A 19,501-nucleotide genomic window follows, 5' to 3' on the forward strand; every position below is an offset into this window, starting at 1 on the left:
TCAACACCATGTAGCTTATTCCCTGAAGCAAGTCGCTTGCCCTCCCTGGGCCTGTCTTTTGCTTCTTCATTGGCAGATGCGAGGAAATGGAAGGAATAGAGAGGATGGTGAGCAGCCCTGGCCAGAGCTGGCTCTCCGCACAGGCCGGTCACTTGCCCTCCCTAAGCCACCAAATGAGGCCCAGATGTGAGAAGGCAGAGATTCCAAACAGTGAAATCCAAGCATGAAAGGCTTATGTACGGCAGTTATACTGATCTTGAAAATGAGTGTTTGGAATCCGGCTGTCTCTGTGATGCCTCACAGCTACATTTTGATATGAATCTCCTTCCCGCAAATCGCAGGCACCATTTCCTAAAAACCACCCCAGTGGGACAGCACTCCCGCTGACCGCTCTCTCAGGTCTCCTCCGTCCCTGGAATAAGGGTCACAGGAAAGAGACTTAAAAGAAGCACTAGAGTTTCCCTTTGTTTTGTTTTTGCCCGTGTTTTTCTCCGCCATAAACCATGCATAGTTGGTGATGCTCAGTGTACCTTCTTCCTTCTCCAGAAAACTCTGCTCAACTCCCTTCCCCCTTAATGGGCCCCTTGCCCTCTACATTTCTGTGCTCGCCTACAGTCCAGATCACAAAATTATCACTTAGTAGAAATACAAACATCCATTTTGTGAGCACTTGCAATGAGCCCACACTGGGCCAGATGTTTTCATTGCATTCTGTCACTTAATCCAGTAGTTCCCAAACTCGTCTGTTTTGGGGAGTCGCCTGGGCAACTATGAGAAACTACCAATACCTCTGTCTCACCCCAGAAATTATGATGCATTTGGCCTGGAGTGTGTTCTGGGCTTTGGAATTTATACCCCACCCCCAAAAAATGATTCTAAGGGACAGTCAAATTTGGTAACCCCTAACTTAATCTTAGATCACTTTGACCTAGGAACTTAAAATCATTCCCTCTTTCCAGGTGAAGAACCTTCAGCAAACTTGAGAACACTTACCCAGCTCACATCAGCCTTAAGGAGAACCAGACTGCAGTCAGGTGTGCTAAGTCCCTGCTGCCGCCAAGGGTGGTGTGCAGGCCAGAGGCATCGCCTGGCAGCTGGGTTGAAGTGCAGACCCTGGGGCCCTGCATCTTCAGACCTCCCCCCACCAGAAACTCCTGGAGCGGGGTACTGGGCTGTTGTAACAAGTCCTGCAGGGGATCCTGCCGCCTGATGGAATTTGACAGCCACAGCTCTAGGGATGCGGGGATGCCCTGCAGGTCACAGTACTGTACTGCCAGCCTGGGAGCCGCAATCCAGGCCTGCCGGGGTTCCTCTGACTTTACTGTACCAGGGGGTCACCTGGGCTGCAGTTCAAAATGACCCACCTCGAAGAATTTTTTCAGGCAGTTAGAAATCCTGAGGTTATTCTGCTTTCTGTGATGTTTCATATTTATGAATTTTAAAACCAACAACGACCCCCCTTTGGAGGCAAGGGCCACATCATGCTACCCCACAGCCCTCCACTGCCATGGCTCACGGGCTCAGTAGCAGGTGCCTGGTTGATGGCCCGAGTGAAACCAGTGCTGGGGCACCCACGTAATGAACCTGATCAGGGCCTCCCTTTCTGGGCCGAAGGCTGCTGCCTTAGAGTCAGGATGTGTGGGAGGCACGGCCTCTCCTAGATGTTGTACAGGTAGTGCAGGGCTGCAGAAGGGCAGCCAAGCCTGGCCTTCATGAGAGGTGTCACAAAACCACTGGTCTTAACATCTCTGTGTGTAGACCGTAGCAGCTGGGAGGCAACTCACGCCTGGAACTCGCCAGGCATGGATGTCTGCATCCAGAAGAAGCCTGCATTCCTCCTCCTCCTCCTCCTCCTGCTCTTTTCTCTCTTTTTTAAAGCAAAATAATAACTTGACACAAATCCAAGCAGTTAAAAAGATACTAAAAGAAACCCAATTTAGAAGGGTTTTTAGTAGGCTGAAAACAGATGTGGCAAACCATTTCAGGATATTCTGGGAGATGAAATGAGGAGGGCAGGACTGGAAATAGCTCAGCTACCTCTTCTGGGTCCGCCTACACAGGTGCTCTGCACAGGAGAAGTCTCTGTCCATAAATACGTTCTGGAAGGAAGTAAACCCAAGGCTTCCTTTCACTTAATTACTGCTCATTTTAGGCAACCGGGTGGCGCAGAGTTAGCATCTTACCTAGTGTTTCCGGAGCAGACCAGGTTTCTTCTCATGGTTCATTCGCTTGGTTGAAAGAGCGGCATGGCACCTGTCCCACAGGTTTCTGGCTGGCCCTTTGGCAACCTCTGGATCTCGTGGCCACTTCCGGCTGTCAATGCGAGGGGGCGTCCGGCTGCGTCTGGCTGGGGACGATGCGGTAGAATCAGATTTCCCTGGGAACCCAAGCTCTAGCCCAAGGGAATTAATTGGAACTCAGACTTAGATAAATGACAGGGGCTTTTGCTTTCCCTGGACTCCAATATGTGGAAGCACCCCTACACATACATATACATATTTATTGAAAATTGGGGGCAGGGAGAAGAGGAGATAAATTAGAAAGTTGTATATGTCCTTTATGAGTATCAGTTGCATCCTGATAAAGTACTTATATAAGATACACCTAGTATAACATAGCTTGCAGGTGTGTTTGTGTATGTTTTGTTCTCAGAATTTTTAGGGAAATACGTAGGTTTTTGAACTGTATATTCATTCCATGGGGAATTGTTTAATTTTAGAAGTGCACATATATGCTCTATTTGTAATTTTTATATCTATCCACTATCTTATGCTTCCATAATTGAAGTCACAAAAAGGTAAAAACAAGTCCCCCAATAAGAAGAACCATGGAAGCATCTTTGTTAATTAGCATTGAGAAAGTAATTAGACATTCTATAAATGAAATTAGAGTTATCAAATTAGATGTTATAACATTCGATGCCTAATATTATCAAATTAGACATCTCCACAAATATGCATGCTCTTCTCAGATTCACTTTGCATCCAGGAAAGGAAGTGAAGAAATTAGAGCTCTCTCTTGTTCTGGAATATTTTAGATCCATGATGGAAATGGAAATATTATGGATGGGTCATAATATGTATAAGTATTTATACTTTCTAAAGTCACAGATAATATTCTCATGAGAAGAAAAGATTCCCAGTGGAAACTAAAAATTTAATGAGGGTAGGGACCATCTCTGTCTTATGCTGCACTGTATCTGCAACTCCTACTATGTCTGGCTTACATCTGTCTTGCCTAGTTGAGGTAGTGAGGCTAATCTAAAACCTCACTGAATTGGCTGCCAGAAACATTCATAAGGAAGCGGCTTAGACGATGGCCAGACAGTACCACACTGGAAGCATTAGAGTACTGAGGTACTTAGCATTCTGAGAAAGGTCACCACAGTCGATATTTCTTTTTGTAAACTTTCCCAATCTGGAATTTTCCTTCCCACACTGACCCTATGATTTTCTCCGTGAAATTCAGTTCTCTGTGTAACTATGGCACATCTAGTGTGTCTGGGACACAGCGGTGGGTGTTGCAGGGTGTGCAGAAATAAGCAATATAATGACCCATACATACTGGCAGGTAATAGGCAGGTGTCAAGCATCCTAGCAGAACACACACATGTCATCAAGGATCAAAAAGAGAGAGGGTTCCCATCTATAGAGGAAAGACTTTGAAGGGGTGTGGCTTTTGATATATACTTTAATGAAAGGATGAAATTCTCATCTGTGAATGTGTGGGCGTGAGGAGACCATTCTAACCAGAAGGGCATGAGTAAGAGCCTGGATTGTGAGGTCCGTTTGGGGATCATGCAAACCACTTGTCTTTGAACATAAGTGTATAGAAACAAGAGTAGTAAAAGATAAGGCTAAAAACAGTAATTGTAGAGAAATCAAAAAGATCCTTACATGCTGGGCCAAATGTAATTTCTATTTAATTTGAAGAGCAGTAGTTGGAAATAGAAGCTTATGGCACAAAACAAGCAAATGCCATTGGCATTACCCCTTGGAAGGGTTTTCTGGTACTCACGCATAGAACGTACACGCAGAGCCTGAGCTAAGATTGTGGCAAAGGGAATGAAAAGTGGGAACACATATATGAGATATTTCAGAAATGTCTTACACTTGGCAACTGGTTAGGTTTTGAAGACAGAATCACTGATTTTGTGCCTGGGTGACGGGGGATTATAGCATCATTAACACAGGGAATTAGAAGGAGAGCAGTTGATGTGGAACAAAGAATTAGCAGGAGCTGCAAGGGTGATGCCCACAAAAGAAGCAAGAATCTAATTCAGCACTTGGAAAAATGGGGCCAGAGGTACAGAAGTTAATCGTGGAGAAGTGCTTGCAGGAATTCAAAACAGACCAGCACAGGCTACGGGCGGAACCCTGGGACAGCTCCACCGCCCCACCCCGCCTCCTGCTGCTCTAAAAGGAAAAAATTACTAGGAGTGACCAAGTCTATCAAATTTCTTCCACCTGAAACATCCTTAGATTAGAGGTTTCCAGTAATATGGGGAGACTGTGTTCCTCTTTTACCAAATTCTGTATATTGACTTTACTTAGATTAAAATGAATCTGTAACTCTAACTTGGGAAAACCACAGAGCTCCTTCCTTTTTCAGGAAAAAAAAAATCTAGTCTTACAGTTGGTTTTGACTTCCTGCTCACTCCTCAAAAATGTTCAATCGATTCCTGAAATGAGAAGGAACTTAAAATTCTAAGGAGCTAAAATATTGCAAGCTACCTTTCATAGTTTATTCTTCCAGGCCATGCCCCAAGTAGAGATAAACAGGAAATGAATGGTTACTGTAACTGGGATATTTGCAGTATAAATACAGCTTGTTAACTTTAGACCATTTTCCTAGGCTTCACTCCTATAACTCAAATTTTGTTTTTTCTGGAGAGAAAAGAAAAGCGTACATGATCTAAAAAAATAAACCTTGCTCTGTAGTATACAGCTTAAATTCTGTTTTGTGTGCAAATTTTGTCATATAAATCATACTGTGACCCATCATCTGGGGAACTAAAAAAACACCCTAAACCCTTTATTTCCTTTGTGTTTTCTAAAGGTCAAATGCTGCAAATACTGGCCAGACGACACAGAGATATATAAAGACATTAAAGTTACCCTAATAGAAACAGAACTACTGGCAGAATATGTGATAAGAACATTTGCTGTTGAAAAGGTAAGTTTTCACACTACCTACTTTGAAAAGCCATGGTCAGACAGTGGTACTAGCCTTATTAACTCATGAGGATAAGTTGTACATGGTCACACCTGAATGCAGGTAGGCTCTAGCAGTAATTTCTCAAGATTGCATCTCGCTCTCTGATTCTATAACAGCTCAGTTTCATCTTTGAAACAAATCATTCCCATTTCATGAGTCTATATTTTACAACCAAACAAAAAGATAATGCCTATCTATTTCCTTTTTCTTTTTCACCTGGTTGGTATTGTTCAGCCGTCTCTCTCTCTTTGTCCACAGTTTGATAAATGTCTTCATGTTGTATGTGCATATGGGTTTCCCAGGAGTGAGTTAGTATCAGTATTGAGACTGAGGCCCTAACTCCTCCTGGAATCCCTCTACTTTTAAGGCTTTTCAGGCCTCTGGCTTCATATGGATGGGTGGATTTTCCAGGTAGCAGTGACTTATTTGGAAACATAAAATACTTCTGCATGAACCAGAGCCTTCATCCATACTCACTCCCATGCTGGTTTCAGCCTTTTGTACTTGCTGGTGTTGGGTCGTGAATGCTCTGCTTTGGCTCTCCTCTGCCTCATCCCATGTGCATGGATGGGGCTTCTTCTCTGGGAAGCACTGTAGGGCATAACAGGGAATTTCCTTATTCCCCCTCTTTCTGCCGACATAGGGAGGGGCCGGAAGTGAAGCAAACGGCAGTCCATCCAGAGAAGTGTCACAGGTAGGCTGTGGGGAAAGTGGAGGTGATGTGGCTGAGAAACTCTGCCTTCCAGTCCTCATCCCGCCTTCAGTGAGGGGCACACATTATTTTGTGTCTGAGGTCCACAGACTTTTCTATCAAGAGCTGATTCTCCAGACCTGAGCCAGCACTGTTACATTTGACATAGCAATTCTGTTGCACATTTGTTCAATGAAAGCTTGTGCTCATTTAATAGTAGCAGGTTCCCTTGAGAACTTGGGTTTCAGGGGACTGCTGGGCAGTTGGCTCTTGGCCACCTCTGTACTCTACATTCGCACTGCACCGAAGTGCACTTTTTGGATCAGCAAGGCCAGTTTAGGGAATCAAGGAAATTGCATCTGCTTATTGGCTAATTTATGTTTTGAACTACCTATCTTGGGTTTCAAATTCATATTTGTCACAGAATCACAAGGCTGAGAAGACTTTATTTTAATCTCTTTCTCATCATACTATTTTTTCTTAGCCTGTCATTTTTAATAAGCAGGCAGGAGGCATGGGAACTTCAAAGAATGTGGAGTTCTACTTGCCTCAATTCTTCAAGTTCTGAACCTCAGACTTTGATGTCGGGTTTTTTCCTTTTTAGGCAGGACTGGGGCAGGGGGAAATATGGATGATTTCTGTATGGCTGTTGGCAAGAGCACTTATGAATAACTGCATTAAAACAGAGAGCGATAAAAGACCCTCGATATTTTTTCTTTTTTAAAAAATCATCCAGAGTCATCACTTAAACATGGAGTTCTTTGAACAGTAGTCAGCTGTTTTCTAATAAGGTGAAAATGCATCTCTGATGCTAACAGAAGGGTTTGTTTCCTTGGGGTTTTTTAAACTTCTTTTTGTACTCTCCTACATCGCCAGTTGCACAGAGATGGTTTAGAAACACCCAGTTATTTTAGTCATCGGACTAATAGTGAAGAGATGGTGAAGGGAAGGACAAGGAGCTTATTCTGGAACGTTTGGGAAAATCAAAATGACAAGTTTGTGATTTTCTAACTGGGCAATTGGAATCTTTAAGGAAAAGAAATCATTAGTACTTCCACGGAGCCCGTCTTGTAAATTCAAAACTTTCTCATTAGAAGGGGGGAAAATAGTGGAACATAAACTTTAAAAGTTCTGCAAGGGACTGTTTTGAGAGTTTGTTGCATCAAGGGACCTAAGGTGAAAAATGTATTTGGGCTCCACACTGCTACACAAGCAGACATATTGCACTTTGAAACTGATGAAGTCCTGTTTTGCCTTATATTCTCATCCTTCCTGTCCCATGTTGCTGATGACTCAAAGTTCACCAGATATTAAATAAGGTATAGTGTCCATTGTGTCGGGGGAAACGGCTCAAAAGTCTCCATGGATCTAGGCCATCTGGTGAATCTATCCCTTCTACCCTGGCAGAAAGGAAGTTTGTCAATGGCCACTGAATTCTCTCTACCTAGGAGGTGTTTGGGGCTCAGAGAAGGCACTGGGAATGCATGCACTTAGCGATTCATTCTTTCTGCAGATTGAATGAATATTCAATCTAGGCACTATTGCATGTCTTCAATTCTTCTTTCCAATTAAATTACATGGGAAGATGAGGTGAATATAACTTTTTATATTGCATTAATACTTATTATAATGAAAAATAAAAAATATAATGATACCAAATTCAGAAGTATTTGTGCTATGATCACAAGTCACAGAAGCAAGTTCCTTTGCTAATCTTGAACATATAAGAGGGTGAAGGTTTATTTTGGGAAAAGATTTTCTGTATCCCAGAAACTGACATTTAACTTGCTCAGAAAGTGAGACTTAAAGAGATTGATCGGGGGCCCATCTCATGATTGATGGAATTTGGGACTTGAGGATGCTGGAGCTGAAATCTAGCAAAGCTAGAACAGAAAGTTTTCAAAAAAAAATAAAAACAAACAGTATATATGAGGGCAGGGAAATGCCCACTGGTGGTCTTTGGAATACAGATGCGTTTACAGGCTTCCCCATTGTGCGGGACCACCACTGGCCCAGTGGTCAGACATAAAGCCAGGGGAGCTCTCTAGGGATTAGGAGGGTGACCCAGTTCAACCCTTTGTCTTCTGATGGAGACTTTGGGATTAACAATTGTGGCCATTGTTACTGAACCTAAAACAAAAACAAACTAAGCAAACAACTAGAACAGGAACAGAATCACAGAAATGGAGACCACATGGAGGCTTATCAGCAGGGAGCAGGAGAGGGGACAATGGGGGAAAAGGTACAGGGAATAAGAAGCATTATCGGTAGGTACAAAATAGACAGGGGGAGGCTAAGGACAGTATAGGAAATGGAGAAGCCAGAGAACTTAAAAGCATGAACCATGGACATGAACTAAGGTGGGGGAATGCTGGAGGGAGAGGGGATGCAGAGGAGAAGGGGGGAAAGGGGAGGAAAAGGGGACAACTGGAACAGCATGATCAATAAAAAAAGAAATGTGGTTTCCTAACCACCTCATAATGTTACCCAGGGGTCACAGAACATATTCAGCAGATAACAGTTTGATTTTCATTTGTGACTACCTGATGGCTTAATTCCTTAATGCTTAAACTCTATTAAAGAATAGCATGGGTTTTGCCCTGGCAGGTGTGGCTTAGTTGTCTGGGCATCATCCCTCACACAGAATATAAAAGGCAACCAATCGATGTTCCCCTCTCACATCGATGTTTCTCTTCCTCTCTTTCTCCCTCCCTTCCCCACTTTCTGAAACTAATGGGCGTGTCCTCTGGTGAGGATTTAAAAAGAAAGAAGTACATGATTTTCAAAGAGTAATAAATAAAGTTTCCACACTTGTAGTTTAATAAACTAAGACATATTAATATACTTATAGCAATCAAGCCTTATCTTAAAATCTGCAACTGCTGGCCTCTTCCAGTCTTTCAAAGCACATAAAATTCTGAATTTCTTCTTTGCTCACTAAGTATGTGTGAACACTGACTGATGGTGAAGGTGATAAGGTTAGTGGATATTTAATGTTAAAATAACTAAAACCAAACCCAGGCCCTAACACAGAAATGATGTTCAGTAAACAGTCATCAAATGAGAGAAGGGAGAAAATTTAATTTGGTCTCAAATTTACATCCAGCCTTGATTCTGGAAGTAATTTTTGTTTTCAAAATAGACTTTGGCTTTAAGACTCAGTCTTATTAGGTAGGCTCATAGCTAGAAAAAATAATGGACGTAAATCAACTTCATTATTCTAAAAAAGCGTAAATTTTTAAAAAACAAAAGTTACTTCAACTTACTGGTCCAACATAGAATTCCAGCCAAGTCTGATTTCCATGGTATCTACCATGGTTTTTTTCTTACCATAAGACGCACCTAGGTTTTTTTACAGGAGGGAAATAGGGAAAAAAATTCTGAAGCAAAAAATGTGGTAAAATATTTAATAACATAATAGATCACCAATGTAAATGTAAACAGAACTCAACAGCAGTATTAACAACCATTATTCCTCCCCAAATTGAGGGAGGTGGTGCATCTTTTAGTCCGAAAAATGTGGTACATTTGCCCACATGCTTGCTTCCTACACGCCAGCTGCAACAACCTGGTAAGGGCAAGAGGCCCTGTCTGTCTCTGAGGCCCTAGCGCCCGGCAGCTTACTTGAAGGAAGCATCGCACTCACTCAGAAGGTCAGTGAATGGATTAAATGTTGACCTGATGTAAAAAGAGAAATCTATTTTTAATTTTTTGAGGTGACTCCATACTGCTTTCCACAGTGGCTGCATCAATCTGCATTCCCACCAACAGTGCAGAAGGGTTCCCCTTTCTGTTTGTTGATTTATTGATGATGGCCATTCTGACAGGTGTGAGACGGTATCTCACTGTGGTTTTCATTTGCATTTCTCTGTTGATCAGTGACATTGTGCATCTTTTCATATGTCTCTGGCCATCGCATGTCCTCTTTGGAGAAGTGTCTATTCAGGTTCTTTGGCCATTTTTTAATTGGATTTTTTGGTATTGAGTTATAAGTTCTTTATAAATTTTGGATATTAACACCTTATCACAGGGGTCCCCAACCCCAGGCCGAGGATTGGTACTGTTCCGTGGTCTGTTAGGAACCGGGCCACACAGCAGGAAGTCAGCAGCGGGCAAGCAAGTGAAGCTTCACTCACTTTACTGCCTGACCTCCACGCTCCTGTCTCCAGCACCCCTCTGCCCCCAACCCCGGTTCATGGAAAAACCGTCTTGCATGTTACCGGCCCCTTGTGCCAAAAAGGTTGGGGACCGCTGCCTTACCAGATGTATCATCAGCCAATACGTTCTTCCGTTCCGGGGTCCTTTTTTCATTTTGCTGGTAGTTTACTTTGCTGTGCAAAAGCTTTTCAGTTTGGCGTAGTCCTGCCTGTTTCCTTTTCCTTTCATTTCCCTTTTGCCTGAGAAGAAATATCAGAAAAAATATTGCTACAAGCAATGTCCAAGATGTTACTGCCTATGTTTTCTTCCAGAACTTTTATGATTTTGAGTCTTAACACTTCAGTCTTTAATCCTTCTTAAATTTATTCTCGTATGTGATAAGAAGGTGGTCTAGTTTTATTTTTCTGCACGTATCTGTCCAATTTTTCCAATACCATTTATTGAATAAACTGTCTTCAGCTCACTGTATGTTTTTGCCCCCTCCATCAAATATTAATTGACCATAGAGACTTGGGTTTATTTCCGGGCTCTCTATTCTGTTCCATTGATCTATGTGTCTGTTTTTATGCCAGTATCATGCTATTTTGGTTGCTTTGGCCTTGTAGTATAGCTTGATACCAGGTAGCATGATCTTCCAATTTTGTTCTTCTTTCTCAAAATTGTTGTGGCTATTCAGGGTCTTTTGTGGTTCCATATAAATTTTAGTGTGTGAAATACACCAATGGTGTATTAACAATTCTAATAGAAATTGTACTGAATCTATAGATTGCTTTGGGTAGTATGTACATTTTAATAATTCCACTTCTTAGAATTTATCTGAAGAAATCTGAAACACTTATTTGAAAGACTATATGCACCCCTATGTTCATTGCAACATTATTTACAAAAGCCAAGATTTGGAAGTAGCCCAAGTGTCCATCAGTAGATGCATAGGTAAAACAGCTGTGGTACATTTACACAATGGACTACTACTCAGCATAAAAAGAAGAAAATTTTACCCTTTGTGACATGGATGGACCTGGAGAGCATTATGCTGAGTGAAATAAGTCAGAGAAAGACAAATACCATATGATTTTACTCACATGTGGAATCTAATGAACAAACTGAACTAACAAGCGAAGTAGAGACAGATTCACAGATAGAGAGCAGGCTGACAGCTCTGGGGAGCGGATGTGGGAGGTGGAGGGGTAGAGTGAAAGACACAGAGAAAGAACTCATGGGCACGGACAACAGTGTGGTGGTTGTGGGGAGGCAAGGGTGGGGGAGGTGGGAGGGGGTATAGGAGCATAAATGGTTATAGAAAAATACAATTAAAATGAACTGGTAAAAAATAAAGTAAAAATAAATGAAAAGAGAACTCTGACAAAATGAGTTGCAAATGAACAATAGTTCTCCTGCATCTGCCGTTGGGGAGTAGCCCTCATCCCTTCTTCTAGTGGCATCTCTGTGCACCCAGTGTGCGCCGCTCACGGGCCTGGGACGGAGGAAGCAGGCTGTGGAAGGGAGGGAACAAGGGCCTTGCATTTTAATGGCTGATCTGTTGAGCACATAGATACTATTCAATTCCTTAGGTCCCTGGTCTGTGCCTCCTTTTCTGTGAGCTCACACCTCACTCAGTAGGAATGAAGTGATACATAAACTGTTAACCGAATGTGCTTTTTAGAAAGGAATTTCAAAGAATCAAAGAGATCCATCCTTTTGCTGGAATTATGCTTGTCAATTAGCATTTCCCCAAACATCACCTCCGCTATCAGCCCATAAGTATCTTCCTGCCTGCTATAAAGCTTTCAAAGTGTGTGTGAAATCTAAGAATGACCTTGTCCCCAGCAACTCATAGGTTCTAACCCTAGGCTTACTGACTGCGGAGGCTTACTGAATGCTCTCCCGGTTGCTCATCATGTATTTTCCTTTGTTCTCTTCCTGCATTGTGCTGACCGATAATGGCAGAGGGGCATTCATGAAATCCGAGAGATCAGACAGTTCCACTTCACTGGCTGGCCGGATCATGGGGTCCCTTACCATGCCACAGGACTGCTGGGATTCGTCCGGCAGGTCAAATCCAAGAGCCCACCCAACGCAGGCCCATTGGTGGTGCACTGCAGGTAGGTAGCGCACCTGGGGCCTCTGGAAGGAAGCACAATGGGCAGTGGGTATAGGTATCCTTTGGGTGGTGAAAATGCTTTGGAATCCAATAGAGATGATGGTTGCACAACACTGTGAATGTGTGACATGCCACTGAATTGTACACTTGAAATGGTTCACTTTATGTGGTGTGGTTTCACCATCCTAAGGTTTTTTTTTAAAGCAGTGGCACTAGAGTCCTTTTCCCTCCTCTAATAGACATCTCTCCCCATTTAGTGCTGGTGCCGGGAGGACTGGCTGCTTCATCGTTATTGACATCATGTTGGACATGGCGGAACGGGAAGGGGTGGTGGACATCTACAACTGTGTCAGGGAGCTGCGGTCACGGAGAGTGAACATGGTGCAGACAGAGGTACTGTGCTCCCTGTCAGCCCCCGTCAGTTCTTGGACTGGTGCCCGGGGCTTCTGCATCGCCCCCCACCCAGAGCCAAGGGGGAAAGGAACAGTAGCGGTTCTCTCTCCAAAAGTGCCTAGAAGAAGTAATATTCCTGGCAGCCTCTCTTTCCTTCCTCCCTTCTTCTTTTTGTTTTTTTTTTTTTTTTTTTCTAAACAAACAGAAAGGCCATGGGTCTCCCAGGTAATAGAATCTGCAGCCATGAGCCTAAATCTGCTGTTGCTGTGTCAGGGAGCCCAGTGGAGTCTCTATATTTAAGGCTTCAAGTGTCCAATGTCCTTTCTTTTTATTACATTTTTAAACTAGCAGGTAACCAGAGCAAGACGACTTCTGAGAATAGCCAGGCATTTGCCAAGTGGCCAAAGGCTAATCTCCATACAGTTTGTTCTTCTCCTGGTCCCTGGAAGTTCTGCCCAGTGGCCGGCATTGTGGGGAACTCGCCCACTTAGTAGAAGCGCTCTGTGCCAGCTAGTATGATACTTCCATCAACTAGAATTCAAGGTGTACCAGGAATTTAAGTTTTTGAGGAAAATTATTATATCCTGCTCCTAGGAGATTCATATTTTTACAAATGTTTAATTGTTTTAAGTATGATTCATGAGGTAGAAGAACAGAAAGAAACCATTGCATTTTGATTATGCATACAGTTTACATAAGCCACTGAGAAACCTAATTTCTTTTTTTTTAAGGTAACATAAAGAAAAACAGCAGAAACTATAAATGCTGTGTTCATGGGGGGTTGCTTTAGAATAGGGATTCTTTGTCGTAAGTATAATAATGATATTGATGTAGTCTGATATACTTTACAGTGTATCAAGCATTGCCTCATTCACTTTCTCACTTGCTCCTCTTCTTTGAGGTGATATTTAATAGCAGTGGGCTATTTTGAGAAGAGTCCTGATTATTTATAGAAATTAAAGTAAAAAGTAATGAGGCTCTTTCACATCTCATATAATTTAAAGTTAATAATACCTATGGTAAAACTTCAGTAATTAATTGTAGGGAAAACCAGTGCCATTTCTAAATCAGAGGACCCACTTTCAAACTGTGAGCTTACTGTGTATACAAACAAGAGCTCCTCTCTGGACATGTAAGGACTTTCGTAATTATCACATTAATTAAAGTTTCAAAATAAGTAGTTCTAAGTGCTCAGAACTGTTTGTTCAGTGATGTCAAGTTTGCCTGGACCTTTGCATTATTAATTTGGTTGGTCAATTTTTTTATTATTATAGATAGATAAGATTCTGCTTATTTCCTCATCTAAAATATTGAGTTTCAAACTCATGGGATCAGAATTACAAAAGCATTTTGGCCACAGTTACTGTAGTGTTACTGTGCTTGCTCCAGCGTCTGTCAGTGTCTGATCGGTTTTAACCAGTCCATACAGTGCTCATGCGCGGTGCCCTTTGTCTCCTCCTCCATTAAGTTGTCACACGTGCCCACTCAGCAGCCTGCTGGCTGTGCCTTGGGGGGAGCACCCCCTCCTAGCAGTCAGGCCCTCACACTTGATTTCTCTCCGTCGGAACACTGCTCCATCTCCTTGACCATGAGGGGCTGTCTTGCCTCCCCTGGATCTCTCCGTTGCCTTGGCTTGTCCATGACCACCTTGTCCCATCTGCATCCCTAGGAACAATACGTGTTTATCCATGATGCCATCCTAGAAGCCTGTCTTTGCGGAGACACCTCCATCCCTGCCTCCCAAGTTAGGTCTCTGTATTATGACATGAACAAACTGGATCCACAGACAAATTCAAGCCAGATTAAAGAGGAATTTCGGGTAAGTTATGCTAACAGAAGAGGCCAGTGCCTGTGACTTTGCTCCTTAAGAAATGTATCTAAGTCAGATCTTAAACCACTGAGGCAATACAGGGTTTCTCAACCTCTGCAATATTGCTATTTGGGGCTTGGTAATTCTTTGCTGTGGGGACTGTCCTTTAGGATGTCACAGCATCCCTGGCCTCTACTAACTGGGTGCCAGAAGACCTCCACCACGTCAGTTGCTACTAGCAAAAATGTGTGTGGACGTTGCCAGTGCCCCACAGGGTCAGTTGCCCAGTTGGGAACCACTGCTCTAGCAACACCATTTCCCCACTTTAAAAGCAGACACCAGGCAGTCCCACAATTCCAGGCAGGCGCAGCCAAAACAAGCAAGATACACTCAGAGCACTTGCTTGGAAAGAGTTGCTTGTACTCACATTCAGTCTAAATGTCCCTGGCCCCAGACCAAACCCTACCCAGCCTCCTTCTTCTGAGTGCCTGGGTGTCTGGCCCTAGTAGGCACTGTCTGCAGACAAAATCCAAAGAGAGAAGACGGAAATTAATAGGTAACTGTGTGAGTGGGGCTATGGGGCAGGTGGGGGAGGGGACCATCTCCTACTCAGGCTGTGAGAAACTTGGATGTGAAGCCTGAATTGAGGCAACACGCTACCCAGCATTCCCTTCCCCATGTGCCTGTGCTCCCTCCCGTAGACCCTGAACATGGTAACGCCAACGCTGCGTGTGGAAGACTGTAGCATTGCACTCCTGCCCCGCAACCATGAGAAGAACCGCTGCATGGACATCCTGCCCCCAGACCGCTGCCTGCCTTTCCTCATCACCATCGACGGGGAGAGCAGCAACTACATCAACGCCGCCCTCATGGACGTAAGCCCACTGACCTTCCCTCGGAAGGAAACGGGGAGACTCTTCTCAAGGGGCAGCCACTGGGACGATGACCAAATGTGGCCTGGGTCTTGGTCGACTCGTCCGCCCTGGGTTTGGGGTTGTGTTTTGGTTTTTTTTAAGACAGAAACTATTTTTTCAACAAAGTGCATTTCTTATTCCACATGTGTTTTTGTGCCAGCACCAACATTCTTGGTCTCTTGGAAACCATCAGTCCCAAAGTATTGAAAAATGAAACATGTTCATTTACTCTCTGAACACTTAAATTTTTAACCTGCTGGCCAGAGAGCAAGAGATAGCTATTAGGTCACTAAGGCAGTGAAGTGGGGTAATATGGTTGGCAGCATTACCTGAGTCCCCTTTCCTCTTAATTTAGGCAGTAATCACCACGGGGGAAAATTGCCTGTCAGTACAGAGAGTACACAACTCATTACTTCCTGTCAGTCAATTTACTCCTAATTGAATGAACATTTGCTATTCAATTGATGGGAAAAGTGAATGGATATTTTTAGTGCTAATATGGAAATTTTATTCTATTGGTGCAGTATCAGTAACAGGGCACTTGAACTTGTTTGAAGCCCTCCAGAGCTATAAAAAGCACGTGTATCCTTCTAATGCAAACATAAGTAACACCATCACACATATAAATGAGTAGGGAAGATTGTTAGGAAAAACAGAATTGTTTCCGTTGTACACATTTTTAAATTAAAGTTAAATTTTCTTTATTAAATAATTATGTATAAAGCCAATGTTGCTTTTCTACCAGATATAGCAAAAATTTTATAAGATGATATTGTTTTCTTAGTGTCAGAGTGAAAATCATTACCATCCTGCAGAGAAGTTTATATTTAGTCTATTTTGGCATTGACAATGATAATAGCATTCAACAATTGTTAAATGTGCTCAGTGTTTTTTATGTCACAAATTTGTATGTATACAGAATAACCTTAGCTTCTTTCCTTCACATTTCCTGGTATATTTGGATCTTTCTTGTGTGTTTGCAGAGCTATAAACAGCCTTCAGCTTTTATAGTCACGCAGCATCCTTTGCCAAACACAGTGAAAGACTTCTGGAGACTGGTCCTGGATTACCACTGCACATCTGTAGTTATGCTGAATGACGTAGATCCGGCCCAGGTGAGACTCGTGAGTTATTACAGCCAGAGCTCCTGCCCAGGGTTAAATCTGTCTGCTTACACATTGAGAAGTGTGGCCTTCTGTACCAAGTCACAAAAGCCACGTGAGGACTGAGAACTAGAGATGCTGAAGCACGAATGTTAAAAATCAGATGGAACTAGGGATTGGGGCAGAAAATCTTCTCAAACCATAATGTCAAACTGGAATTATAAATGGTGGAAGTAAAGGGCAAGACAGGGTAAGAAAGGATGGAAATACTGACTGGAGGGAGACACGGGTAATGGGCGCGTCAGAGCCGAACAGAAACATGGACATCATCGCAAAGCCAAAGTCACTGACCAGCAAACCAGAGACGCAGGAAGGACGTGAGCCAGTCCTTGGTCCCATCAGGGTGATTGTCCTGCGGAAGTGACAGTGGAGCCCTACAGGTGATTTTAAGAGACAGCAATTAGTTTTATCAACTCTCTCATAAAAAAATTTAAAAAATAAAACTGGGACTTGAAGATAATAAAAGCTCAGAATGATAAATGGGGTTTCCTTACAGCTCCTCTTCTTAAACATCAAAAGAGACAGAATGGACAGTAATGACCCAATATTAGTAATGGGGTTAAAAACCATTTTCTTAAAGAGACTTGCCAGGCGAGCTTTAGCACCGTGGCCCTTTAGGAGCTCTCGGGCATGGCCACACAGTTGGGGGCTTCACGTCTGGACGGCTGTGCTGCATTTGAACCCAGCACGTGCTGAGGTGAACCGGTTCAGGAGCTGAATTCATTTCTTACCTGCTAGAAACATAAATTATTTTAAAAAATAAGTTCTGAAAATATGAATGGTTTTACTTTAATTCATTCACTTATAGTTTTAATTTTTAACAGAAAAATATGAGTTTAATTTTTTAGTGTTAAGTGCTATCACTTTTTAAAAATACTTTTCTAAAGTTATAAACTTTGAATAAATGTCATTTTAAATTTTCATTAAAATAAGTTTTTAGATTATTTTTTTTAAAAAAAGGTCTGAGGCATTTTAGCTTTCAAACTGGATAAGATTTTTTCTTCCTAAAATCTACTTTATTGCCATCACTCTACCATAAATGGCATGAACATTCACTTCAACTCCGTAATGTTTTTCATTATGTTTGACATCTATATTACATTGTTAAGGCTCTAGCCTGAAAGTTAATGAAATATTAATGATAATCCTTGTCCTCATCTAGTCCCTTTGCTTAAGAAGCTTAAACGTTTTAGCACCTTCCCCACTGACCCTCTCTGGGGGACAGATCGCAGCCGTTTCTGGACAAGCAGAAACCACACCTCAAGAGCTTCAAAGACACAACTTAAAATAGAACCAAGGATCCTGGTTTTCTAACTTGCAGTGTTCTGGGTTAAATTTCACTAATTCAAGATTCCTTAGTCAAAGGCAGTTATAGAATAAGGAACTTGTTGCCTCCTCAGAATCATTCTTTTTCCCCTAATGTGAATCCCAAAATGTACTGATAATACTCTTTTGTTCGTATTAGAGAGCCAGAAGTTCGTGATTTTTGTGTGTTCTTTCTGAACACCAGTGTTTGAATTCTAAAGCAGAATTCTAAACCCAAACTGTCTGGACTCAAACCAAGCCTTGCCTGGCCAGTGGTAGGAGAGACAAAGAAACTGCAATTCCATTCAGCAGTGAGAGTGATTTTCAGAGTGAGAGAAAAGAGGCTCCTGGGAGTCAGTCTTTTAGAGAACATTAAACTGAGCATTTGAACTTAAAGGCTTTGCAATTGTACAAGAATAGCACTCAACTATTTTAAGTATTTATAGGTCCAGTTCATGGATGTGTTATGCACCATTTAAGCCATTTTCTACATGGTTTACTTGGGCAGAGTGCAGAATGCACTGTGCCAAGAGCCAACGCCAGCCAGGCCCATTCATATTTCTTTGGTGTAAGTGACAAGCTTTTGATCAGGGATTGAACTGAGAGAGCAAGCAAAAAGCAAAGCTAGCTAAGTCAGGAGTAAAATGGGCAGAAAAGTTCAAATGTGCATGTTAGGGCTTTTATTACCATCTCAACTTCCCATCCCAATGCCTATTAATTTTAACAGTTGGTACACTTGGATATCAAAAAGAAAATAAACACTAGCATGCAATAGCTTTGGTAAGGTGGTTTTATAACTTGTCACCAGCAAGCACTGGTGAGGAAGGAAAAATTTAATGAAAATATTATTTAAGAATAAATAAATGTTTGGTCAAGATAGTGTCATGGGTAAATACAGTACTTGAATCCTCCCACAACCACATCAAAAGTACAACTAAACTGCAGAACAACCATCATTCACAACCACCTTAACACAAGTCCTACAACTGAGAATATAAAGAAGCCATGTGGAGATTGGTAGGAAGGGGGCAGAGATACCAGAACTGGCTGGCTCCAAATCCACATGTGATAGATAAAAACTGGGAAGGATATCTCAACTGCCAAAGGTCCTTTCTGAGGAGCAAGGGGTCCCAGCCCCACACAAGGCTACCCAGCCCAGGGTTCCAGTGCTAGGAAGAGAAGTCCCTGTGATTCTGGCTATAATAACCAGCAGGAATTGTGGCTGAGTGAGACCAAGGGCTACTGGAGTCCTAGGAAGTTCCTCTTTTTTTTAAATCCTCACTTGAGAATATATTTTTATTGATTTTGGTGAGAGAAACATAGATGCGAGTGAGACACATCTATCAGTTGCCGTGCATACGCACCCCAACCGGGGATCAAATCCACAACCTTTTGGTGTACAGGACCACCCTAACCAACTGAGCCATCAGGCCAGAGCCCAGGAAGTTTCTCTTAAAGGGCCCATGCATGGATCTAGTCAGACTTAGTTGCTCTGATCTTCAGCACTTATTGGGGCAACAGCTTGAAGGGCACCAAAGACATGCAGGGAGGAACTGAAGTGTCTGGCATCAGGGCAAGTGCTGGAGAGGCAGCTTTCTCACACACAGAAGTGATGGTTGGTGCCACTGTTCTTTTTCTGAGCCTCCTGCAACAGCATCAGCAGGCGGGCAATGTATATGAGACTCCGTCAACCTGGCTCACACTGTTTGACCCACCCTAGTGATTCTATGATGTCTTGCCCCACCAACT

At 42.6% G+C, this 19,501-nt stretch overlaps 1 protein-coding gene across 4 annotated transcripts in view; it reads left to right on the top strand.

Moving 5' to 3' along the window:
- Positions 1-19,501, top strand: part of PTPRM (protein tyrosine phosphatase receptor type M) — a 613,403-nt gene that overhangs the window by 572,616 nt on the left and 21,286 nt on the right. For 2 of the 4 annotated variants that reach the window (XM_053673443.1, XM_053673445.1), the window contains 7 exons: positions 5,059-5,175; positions 5,861-5,911; positions 12,014-12,168; positions 12,425-12,560; positions 14,230-14,379; positions 15,072-15,245; positions 16,268-16,399. In XM_053673443.1, the coding sequence (XP_053529418.1) occupies positions 5,059-5,175; positions 5,861-5,911; positions 12,014-12,168; positions 12,425-12,560; positions 14,230-14,379; positions 15,072-15,245; positions 16,268-16,399 (915 nt within the window). The remainder of the gene's footprint in view (positions 1-5,058; positions 5,176-5,860; positions 5,912-12,013; positions 12,169-12,424; positions 12,561-14,229; positions 14,380-15,071; positions 15,246-16,267; positions 16,400-19,501) is intronic. The other 2 variants (XM_053673444.1, XM_053673446.1) reach the window with 1 other exon arrangement.

The sequence above is a fragment of the Artibeus jamaicensis genome, unplaced genomic scaffold (genome assembly GCF_021234435.1).
Source record: "Artibeus jamaicensis isolate MK-2021 breed Jamaican fruit bat unplaced genomic scaffold, CSHL_Jam_final contig_864, whole genome shotgun sequence".
In the NCBI taxonomy this organism is placed as follows: domain Eukaryota; kingdom Metazoa; phylum Chordata; class Mammalia; order Chiroptera; family Phyllostomidae; genus Artibeus; species Artibeus jamaicensis.